Source organism: Octopus bimaculoides, chromosome 2 (genome assembly GCF_046866305.1).
Source record: "Octopus bimaculoides isolate indiv1 chromosome 2, ASM4686630v1, whole genome shotgun sequence".
Taxonomy (NCBI): Eukaryota; Metazoa; Mollusca; class Cephalopoda; order Octopoda; family Octopodidae; genus Octopus; species Octopus bimaculoides.
The window spans coordinates 187629264-187640737 of record NC_142929.1 but is presented as its reverse complement, the minus strand read 5'-3'; the positions used below and the strand labels follow the sequence as shown (position 1 = coordinate 187640737).

Genomic DNA, 11474 nt, shown 5'->3' with positions numbered 1-11474 from the left:
CATGTCATCAAGCTTACAATCAAACAGATTCTAGAACAGAAGAATGTCACTTTCTGTGAGATCTGAAAATCTCTCCAAAAAATGCTTATTAAACTCATGAATAATCTTTCCCACGCTCCAGTTGTGCTTCAAACAATGATAGCTTTCTCCGAAAACCTTTGATAACTCTGTAGAGATCACAGATTAAGTTATCCTTTTCCTGAAGTTTCAAGTCTATTTCATTCATGTGGGATGTGATGTCAACCAAAAATGACAACTTTGACAGCCATGTAGGATCTGACAGAAATGGATCAGCTCTGTCCTTTTTGGTAAGGAAAATATCTATTTCTCTTCGGATCTTATGAAAACAAAACAGGACCTTACCACAGCTCAATCACCTCACTGCTGTGTGATAAGATAAGTCACAGAATCCAATATCAATTTCTTCAAGAAAAGCCTGGAACTGGCAGTGATTAACTGCATGACTCTAAATGAAGTTCACCACAAAAACGATTGGTTTCGGTACGCAAGAAATATCTAAGTCTTTCCCACAGAGTGCTTGCTGATGTATAATGCAGTGTATAAACAGAGCGCCTGGGAATTGAAGATCTTCCAACTTAGTCTTGATCTGTCCCACCAGACCCTTCCTCACTCCAGCCATGTTTTTTTCCTCCATCAACTGTAACACATCGAAACTGATTTCACTGAACGTTACAACCTTGCATTGTTTTCTGTACTTCCATGGTAACCTCTTCTCCAGTTGTCCCGTGCATGCTGCAAATGGATGCCAACTGGTCTGTGATCTGAAAGTCCAAATCAACAACACGAATGAATTGTGACATACTCGAGAGATCAGTAGACTCATCCAGCTCCAGAGAACCTCAAGAAGTTCCTAGCTTTCCTGCATGTCTGTTATGTTCTCTCCAAGTTCTTCTATTCTCCGTACAACTGAACTTGCTGAAAGGCTGATAACATAATTTACTGAAGTCAGCCCCTCTTCAAACCGGTTTAAACATGGTAATGCCAGTTAAAACATGATCGCTGCAGGAATGAACTGTCATTGCAGGTACTTACACAAAATGTACAGTGCGGCGGCAGAGACGATTCGGTACTTGGGCCATAGTTTGGTGACCCCTGCTTTATGTGGTCACTCAACTTGCTAGAAATAGCAGCCAAATGTGCCATCTTAAAAGAGGATACATTAAATGTGATCCTAATTATACTGTATCTAAAAAACCAAAGGATGAGGTGGCCACAGTTGCCTTCAATGTCTCTTGATTTTAAGTCTATTTGATTAGAGATGACCCAAGCTACATAACAAAGTGAGGAGAGCGGTAGAATCGTCAGTTTTACAGCATTTAATTAGAGCCTTTTACGTTTAGAATTGAAATTCCGCCGGAGTTAAGTTTTGTCTGTTATCTTTCCAGTGTCCACAAATAAACCAGTCGTATCTTAGATATCAGTTCTTGATTGATTTACTTTATTTACCCCATAGGGAAGGAAAGTCGTTCTTGTTGAGATTTGAACTGAGAACATAAAGATACATAACTAGTGTAAGACGTCTAGTGTAGATATCATTCTACAAATTCATTATATTCTTTGTAAAACATCCAAGATGTGATTGGAATTATAGATTATTCCTCACTTCTATGTATATCTTATATCTGTGTTTAGATACCGTTATTTAATGCTGCACAGTTGCTAATATATGTTTATACCAAATCTTTTTTCTTTCTTTCCAATCACCACACATTAATGGGTGGGGTGGGGGAAATTAGGATTGTTAACGTTAATACAATTCATAGCGAACTTCTACGAATCCTGCACGATCAAAGCAATTAGGCTGCGACTGCTAATAGCATAGTTATCTCCCGTGTTTCTCTGGTGACGCCGACTTCTGCCACCAGAGGTCAGCTACATTGCAGCAAGCAGCAGAAATCTGTTTCCAGCTTTCAGACAGAGACGCCAGCCACAGCAACCAGACCTCGCATTTTGTCACCATGCTTATGGCCTTATTATAACAACACAAATCTAGCAATGTATTGCTAACACCAACACTCGGCAGCAACTAATTGGATCTCACACTTCCAGTTAATCTATCTCTCTCTATATATGTATGTGACAAATAATTTAACTGTCTTTTGAGGCCAACGAAAAGAATCTCTTCACAAACCATTCCTAATCTCTCGGAGAGAGAAAAACCGTTTGAAGCAAACCTTTGTTTCTTATCTCTGGACACAATTCGCACTAGCTTCGTCTCTACATGCTTTTCCCTCCCTTTCTGCAGTGCAGTACATCCGAACACACTTAACATATAATATAAATCCGGATAACTGTGTTAGTGTGTATACGTTGGTTGCATGGATTTTAAAAGCGCTCCGTTCAAAAAGAAATCCTCATAACAAGCAACAAGCATAAATATCAAATAATTCACAGAAAGACTGTGTATTTTTTTAAATAACGGGCTGGGGTTTTCTTTGAAAAAGAAAAAAAAACCAAAAAAACCCCCGAAATAACAAAAGAGACAAAATCTAAACATTTCAGGATGGAATTCTTCGATTTAAATAACGAAGAAGTCCAAATCCTCCGCTCTTACATCATAAACTCTCTCCGGAATAACAGAATCAAGGTTCCAAAGAAGTCTTGGAGTTCAGTACATTCTGAGGTAGGTGATATACACACTATAAAGAAATAAGGGCCGATATTTAGTAACTCGTACCGAAAGATCGCCCCCCCCCCCCACACACACACACATACATATATATATACACATATATACATACACACTATATATACACACACACGCATATATATATATATATATATATATATATGTACACACTCATGCATATATACACACACATACACACACACGCACAGAGGATTTAAAACCTCTCGTAAGAATGAAATACAGTAGCTGCCCAGTTTAAATCTTGTGTATATTAAATTATATTCGTCTCTTGCTGGATGAAGTACCGTTTTTTTGCTGATCCCATATATATATTTATGTATGGCTAGTAGCGTGTGAAATGTTATTCGGTGTTTTTGTATTGTGTGGGAGACATAGCCGAATAACAGAATATTGCATGTAAATTGTTGTTGAAGAGAGTAAGTGGTATATTGTAAGTGTAGGAACAGTTTGATCCACCCATATATACACCTGGGAAAGGCGTAGGTTTTGAATACAAACAAAGGGGGGAAAAACAATCTAAAACAAGTGTCTAATTTTATGGTTTTTGCTATTTGAATAAATTCCATTATTTATTTCAAGTTCATTTATTTTTATTGAACCTGTTATGATGGGGAAAAAAATTGATTAATCCAGGCGGGGTTTGAACTCAAACAATAAGATATTTTACCTATTCACAAAGTTCTCTCCCTCCCAACAATTTTATATTATCTTTACGGACTTGTTTTTGTATTTTGTATAACAAGCCAAGCCATGATCTAACAACGTGACTTCATGCACAAAAGTCCATTTCCCTAACGTTTCTAAGTGGTCACCCTGCAGCGAAATACGAGCCCTGTTGCTTTTTACTCAACTGTCCAGTCTGGACCTCCACCTCACCATATACGCATACATTTTTTTTTCTTTTCACGTTTTGAAACAACTTGTGATCAGTCGGCATTTATAATTTCAATATGACAAATTTTGGGGGCTGCTATTACTAGCAGGTTTAAGGCTCCCCATGTTATGAAATTAGTTGACTTATGGTCAAAAACATCTATAACTATAAATTTGGTCAAAAGCATCTATAACTATGAAATTACCGAAAGCTCAATGTGTACTACTTTTATCAATACGATAGGGAAATTTGGCCGCTATTTCTAGCAAGTAAGAGACTATGTAGAGTCTCCAACGTTAATGATGGTGGTCACATCGAAGAAAGGGATTAAGAAGATTCGTTCTGGCACCTACTTCAAGTAATATGGGTGGAGATGGAGTATATGTAATCTGGGTATACCCCACCTTTTAATAAATAAGGGGGGGGGGAAAGGTTCAGATTACATATAGTCCATCTCTACCGTAATATGTTTCATTGCTAGAAGCAGCAGTCATATATCTCCTGTAATAGTCTCTTAAATAGGAAGCAACATATTGAAAATCCTATACTTGTGTGTGTGTGTGTCGTGTCTTCATTCTCCTGATGTTGATTTCATTGATTATTCCCCCACCCACACACATCTCTAGCCTTTGAAATTATATATTCTCAAAGATGAGAATGTAGATATAGCAATTAATAGTTCACCGGTTTAATATAGGGTATAATAAAAATATTCTCGTGCTGTTATAAGTGTGTGCATGTGTAGATAAATGTATTGATAGACTTATATATATGTGTGTGTACATATTAATATTTGTGTATATATATATGTATATATTTGTATAAGTATATATGTTTATATTTCTTTTACGCGTTTCATCCATACGGTTGCGGTCATGCTGGAACACTACCATTTGTGTGTACGTTTGTGTAATATTTGTATGTGTGCAAGGCGTCGAGCTGGCAGAAACGTTAGCACACCGGGCGAAATGCTTAGCGGTATTTCGTCTGCCGTTACGTTCTGAGTTCAAATTCCGCCGAGGTCGACTTTGCCTTTCATCCTTTCGGGGTCGATAAATTTAGTACCAGTTACGCACTGGGGTCGGTGTAATCGACTTAATCCGTTCGTCTGTTCTTGTTTGTTCCCTCTATGTTTAGCCCCTTGTGGGCAATAACGAAATAGGTATTTCGTCTGCCGTTACATTCAGAGTTCAAATTCCGCCGAGGTCGACTTTGCCTTTCATCCTTTCGGGGTCGATAAATTATGTACCAGTCACGTACTTGGGTCGATCTAATCGACTGGTCCCCTCCCCCAAAATTTTGGGCCTTGTGCCCAGAGTAGAAAAGAATATTTGTATGTGTGTGTGTGTACACTATATATAATATCAAAGTATTTAGAATGAATTTCACATATACTTCATGTGTTCAACAGCTGTTTCAATAACACAAGTATCACCAAGTGTATAATTACATAATTGTAATGTTCAGATTAATTTGAAAACTTTGTTTACCTAAATAATCCAGAATGTTGTGTTATGTTTGTTAATCAGTAATGTTTTTTTTTCTGATTAACATAACATTCCTGATGATTTGAGTAAATAGTTCTTAAATTTATGTATTAGTTATGTAATTATACATTTGGTGGTGTTTATCTTAATGAAACAGCTATTGAGTATGAATTATGTGTGAAATTTATGATTTTCTGCTTTACACGAAATATGTTACTTGTTTTATGTTCTTACTTGCAAACCAGTCCCACTTGGATTTACTGCAATTTATGATGTATTGAAGTTTAACAATGTTATTAATTAAGCTCTTAATTACTGTGAATTTATTGATGTTCATACATCAATTCTTTATATGGATAAGTATGAAGAGTTAATTTGTAACAGTTTTTGCATTCTTACTATAACACAGTATTATGCCCATCTCTTCATATTTCACTAGATTGAGTACTTCTTTTAAGGACCCTTCCACTACTGGTTCAATCCTTTTACCCAATGACACTACCAGCCCAGTATTTCTTAAACCAGGAGAGTCACTATCATCCTCAGCTGTTTTAAGTAATTCATAGTTAGGTGTGAATCGGTCTTTGTGAGCCAAATTTCTGATTCTGTTCCTTGTTATGAAAGCAGTGTTGATTTTGTTTGCATCAAAATATTTTCATTTTTTGGTGTTGGCCATTATACTACTTCTGTTTATCTATGGAATAGGACATAGTAAAGTGTGTGTGGATTTTAACAACCCACAAGATTTAGCATGTGGAGTGGTATAATAATTGGATAATAGTTAGGGCCAGAATGACTTACATTTTGCTTCCTGGGGGAAAATGTTTTTATTGTATTGCGTTTGAACCATTCATTCCATTTGATTACAGATAATATGAGAGGTGTTGTTAGGAATGCAAACCAATTTTCTGTAGCCAAGAACAGAAATTATCATCGTGAAATTTGTGCTGTCCTACACCAAACCCTTTGGCATACATTTCCAAGAGAAAATTACATGTAACACCTTTTTTATAGTTGAGCTCTTCCTGTGAGAAACGTGAATAAACTTTTGTCCCTCCTAAAAAGGAATCCACTGCAATAAGCAATCTAATAGCATTAACATGGTGATGGTCCATGTATTCAGGAGTTTAAGGATTTAAGTTCTTAGGCCACAAATGAAACCTGTTCTTTTGGAGCTTTTTTTTTTTATATAATTTTATTTTTAGTCCTGCACATTTAGAACTTGTTTGTAGGTTTAAAATTGCATAAAGTCACTACATTTCAAGCTTTACATGATTGCACAGAGCAGTAATTCCACATAAACAATTTTAATTATCTCTTGGATATTTCAAGTGGAACAATAAGATTGTAGTTGCAAAGAATACTGTTTTCCAAAGTTAATCTGTCTTTGATCTGCTTAAAAATGACCCTCAGCTTTGGAGGGTCTTTATATGATTTCACACATTTTTCTTTATTTTGGGTATGATTTTCTTTACCACTGGATTTCAGGGTGTCTCTGAAGCTAGGCTTTCAAGATGATACGCATGAATTCCTATCCAATGTATAAAATTTTCATCATGCAGTTGTCCGAAATGTAGTCAAGAGAGCATGTGAATGTGAAAAATGGTGTTTCCTTTGACATTTTTCAAAACCAAATACTATGAATTGGATAACACATTTTGTGTGGATCTAAAAATAGATTTAAGAATTTTCTACTAAATAACAACAGGTTTGGTTTGCACTGCAAACAACTTTTTAAACCTCCCTCCCAATGTTTAAATGATTAGACTTAGTAATGGTTAATCTCCTTCATAAATATAGCACTAAGTGAATATACATCAATAAAATTCCTTACACAGAATGCTTACTAACATTAAATTGTTAGTGACATTTTTGTTAGCATCAAATATATTAAGAGTCTTGGAATTATATTTCAAATATCTTGTATTGAATATTTGCTCAACCAAATTCACATATTGTTCTACCATTTCTGAATAATTTGACAAATATAAACTGTAAAAGTTCACTGATCTTAAAAAGGATCTTGGAAAGGTACATCAAATATTTTCAGGACTAAAAGTTGATTTAGAAAGACGCCATTCTTTGAAATGGAATGTTCCCCTAACATATCTTGTTACATTTCTCTGAATTAATAGTAATGCCTTCATCTTTCCGGCAATCCAATATAATCATACTGTTCAGGTTCAATTCTTTGGTAATTGCATCCAAATGCATGTCATCATAATAGAATATGTACTTTTATGTTATGCCATAAAGTCTTTCCTACTACACTTTGAAGATGGCACTTGCAGCCTTTATGCTCTAAGGCATTTGTATCCCTCTTCTCAAAATAATTGGGATGCTAATGGTAGGAATATCTTTAAAATTATTATTTATTTGAAATTTGTAATGTATTCCACTGCAATCAAATTTTGCAAAGATATTTCATCCCAGCTAATGAGTGAAAAGCATATTTAATATTAGGGGTTGGATAAAAGTCTAAACAAATTTTGATTAACACTTAACCTTCTTATTACTACAAATGTGTTGATTTCTATTTGTTTTTCATACAGCTACAACAGGAGACACCCATTTGCTACAAAGTGGAACATACTTTAATATACATTGAATCATTTTGTTATAGGCTTAGGCAATTCTTGATGCATAAACATAAACTTGGTTCATTCAACAATGGATTTTTTTATTCCAATGGTTTTCAGACACACAGAATGTATTGTTTACGTTGACTAGAAACATGACATCCGTATTTTGCTCAAGCAGTGTCATGTGGCAACATGGAATGTAAACACACAGACATGATGGACTGCTATACAGTTTCCATCCAGCTATGTCACTCACAAGGCAGTTGTTGTGTAGAAAGGTTATAATTGACAACACTTACTCAATGCCTCAATGTGGGACAGAACCTGAAAACAAAGTTATTAAGCAAATTCATTTTTCACTAATGGTTTATCATCATCATCATCATCGTTTAACGTCTGCTTTCCATGCTAGCATGGGTTGGACGATTTGACTGAGGACTGGTGAAACCGGATGGCAACACCAGGCTCCAGTCTGATTTGGCAGAGTTTCTACAGCTGGATGCCCTTCCTAACGCCAACCACTCAGAGAGTGTAGTGGGTGCTTTTACGTGTCACCCGCACGAAAACGGCCACGCTCGAAATGGTGTCTTTTATGTGCCACCCGCACAAGCCAGTCCAGGGGCACTGGCAACGATCTCGCTCGAAAATCCTACAGGAGCCAGTCAGGCGGTACTGGCAACGGCCACGCTCAAAATGGTGCATCTCATGTGCCATCCGCACAAGAACCAGTCCAGGGGCACTGGCAACGATCTTGGCTTGCCGGGTCTTCTCACGCACAGCACATTTCCAAAGGTCTCGAATTTACAAATTGCACTCTCTCAAATCCTAGATGTTTACTTGACTAAGACATACCTTTTAGTATTCCCGTTTGTCATAGCATACCATTACCCTTCTTCTTCGAATCCATGCTTTTAAATTTACATTGATTAACATTCCTTGATCTTTCCTAATTTAACTAATAATGTCAAAATTTGTTGTAAAAAATCCATTTTATTAAATAGCTTTCTTAGTCATCCTACTCATCAAAATAGATTCCCCCTTTGATGTATCAATTTTTTTTCAAAGAACAGGAAATATTACTGATGACTGAGTATTTCTAAATGAATAAGATGAAAATATCAATAAATAACTAGTGTTGTTATTAACCCTTATGTCAGCCCTGATCAAATAAACCTATAGTCAAAGGGGCTGCAAACATTTTTTTTTTTTTTTTTTTTTTGAGATGCAACATTTGTAGGAATACATTATCCAATTTTTTCTTCACTCCTTTTTAAGATAGTAGAATATTTGACTGTTATTTCTAGCAAGTCAAGCGACCACATTGGGTCAAATTAGCTATTGTAGATGTACATTCTAGTCATGTTTCTGCAGGAATTATCTTACCAATATTTTTTTCTTTGCTATAAACTGATAACTCAAGCTCTGAATTAACCTATGATATTACTATAGAATTTTATTCATGTCATTAGTTAACACAGGATAATAGAATTATGGAATGGTTGGACATGTCTGTGGTTAACCTAGGGTAACACTATATGGAATAGATGTACCATGTAACTCTCTATAGAGAAGCTAGGTGTACCATCTATTATAACTCTCTATATAGAGCAGATACGTGTATCAATACCACAAGGTATTTTTATTAACACTTTGATTTTGCTCTCCAAGACAACTGAATATACAAATATTCTGTTAATCCTTCCTTTCCTTTGTGTTCAGTCTTATTTCAATAGTGGTAATGCATTCAGTCAAATATGGAGTACATTTAATGATGCTTCACCATACTCTCGTCGTATCAGTTGTTCTGGGGAGTATAAATGCACACATGTATACTGCTTGATCTGCTGTTGTGCATGTATGTCTGTTATCAGTGTGAGAGTCAATATAGAAACTAGATATTTGTGTGTGTTTGTTGAATGAAAGAAATTTACAGCACAGACTTATTTTATGAAATGAAACATGTCTAAAACAATTGATCCAATGTGCATGTAAAACTGCTTTTGTGTGTGTGTGTGTGACAATGATTTACTGTGTGTACATAACTGATCCAATATTGGTATATGCAACATTGATCCAGCGTATGTGATGTGAATTCCAGACTACAGCCTCAACAACGTTCATTCCAATGCCTGCCTTCCTCTCCCTTCTATCTCAGTCTCCAGTGTAGCGTGACACAGCTTCAGTTGTTAATGATGTTGGGGGAGGGGAATGTGACTGTTATTCATGGAATTTGGTTGTTTCCAGAGATAAAGACAACACACACACTTATAGCATAAGTGGTTATCAGATACATGCAAACACATTTGCACTGTAGCACACCGAGACACCTCATACACTCACACACAAACACTATAACACACTATAATTCTCATGCATGCACAAACACATGCACAGATGTCATCCAGTGACGTAGAAGAAACCATGAAAATTATGGAATTTCTCTTGATTTCTCTGACTGCTGGGATTCCATTCTGGAAACATTCCATTGAATGGTGATGGTGGTGGTACCGATGTTGTTGCTGACAGTATTGCTGATATTTGTGGTAATGGTGGTGATAGCCTACAGTTGCTGATGAGGTAATTCTCCTGGTATGGAAGCAATTGTTTTACTGGGGTGGGAAGGTAGTGATGTAATTACATTGGATTGAGCTGGCTGTTAAGTGTAGTACGTTTAATTGTGGGTTAACTGTATTGAATTTAGGTTAACACTAGGACAACTGTGATAAGGTGTACATCCAGTTGTGGTAGTCTGCCCTGTTGTTGAGCCAGCAGTTCTATAATCAAAAGTGTGCCAACTGTCACCATTCTGTCTTCTCTATAAGCACAGTCTATCTAGGACTACAGGATCTAGAGTACCAACTTTTTTTTTATGCAGTTACATGAGAATGAGATATGTGAGCAATTTGGTTGCTATTTCAAGCCAGTTGCCATTGGCTTGTGGTTGTGATGTTGAGCACTTGTTCAGTTAACATAGATTTCAGTTTATTCAACATCTTACAATAACTATACAGACATGTTATATAATATCTATCACTTATCTATGTGTGTGCATGTATTTCTGACACATTAAACGTATTTGGTTTTTATATGAGTGTGAGAGAACTTATAGATTTCCCCAACACTGCAGATGTAAATTAAATATAATTATGTAAAATGGATAATCACAAACAATTGTATTTTTCATACTATCTCAGTACGGACATAATATGGGATTTGTTGGACTGGTGTTTTTTGATTTTTAGATTTTATGGTCAAGTGATTAACCATCTCTAACTTTCTTCAGTGATTTTATATATATATAGTGGCAGTTGACTTCTATATATATAACCACCAAAGGCTCCAGTAAATTGGATTAACTTATTTTTATAAATATATTCTTGACATTATATATATGTAACTGTACTGTCAGTTACCACTCATTCTTTCATAGGCCACTTTCTATTGTCATCCATCTCTTTTATCATTGTCCACCTCTGTTATTATCCATCATTTCTCCTTAATTCATATCTACCCACATTTTCTTGTCAAGTACTAAGTGCTGTAAGCTCTCAGTGAGCTATGTGGATACATTAAATTTTAGTCTTGGCATACAACCAAGGATTACATGAGTAAACTCTTCAGAAAGGCCATGAATGTTATAACTACCATTCTCCTAAAAGCTTTGTGAAAGCACAGTTTATTAACGATAAATAATAGTTATTGAGATTAGCAGTCATTCACCTACCTCACTTTTGTGATAAAAGAAGCAGTGTAAAAGTTTAATGACAGGAGGGAAATTACTTATAGCACACTTAGATATCTCATATATGCAAACAACTATATATATATGTATATATACATGCATATATGGGTACAGGACA

At 35.7% G+C, this 11474-nt stretch overlaps 1 protein-coding gene across 1 annotated transcript in view; it reads left to right on the top strand.

The window, feature by feature from the left end:
- The first annotated feature begins 1932 nt into the window (after positions 1 to 1932).
- The window catches only part of LOC106872594 (inactive Rho GTPase-activating protein 11B-like), a 42195-nt gene continuing 32653 nt past the window's right edge, over positions 1933 to 11474 (top strand). The window contains exon 1 of the mRNA XM_014919628.3: positions 1933 to 2644. Coding sequence (XP_014775114.1) covers positions 2525 to 2644 — 120 coding nt within the window. The 5' untranslated portion in view covers positions 1933 to 2524. The remainder of the gene's footprint in view (positions 2645 to 11474) is intronic.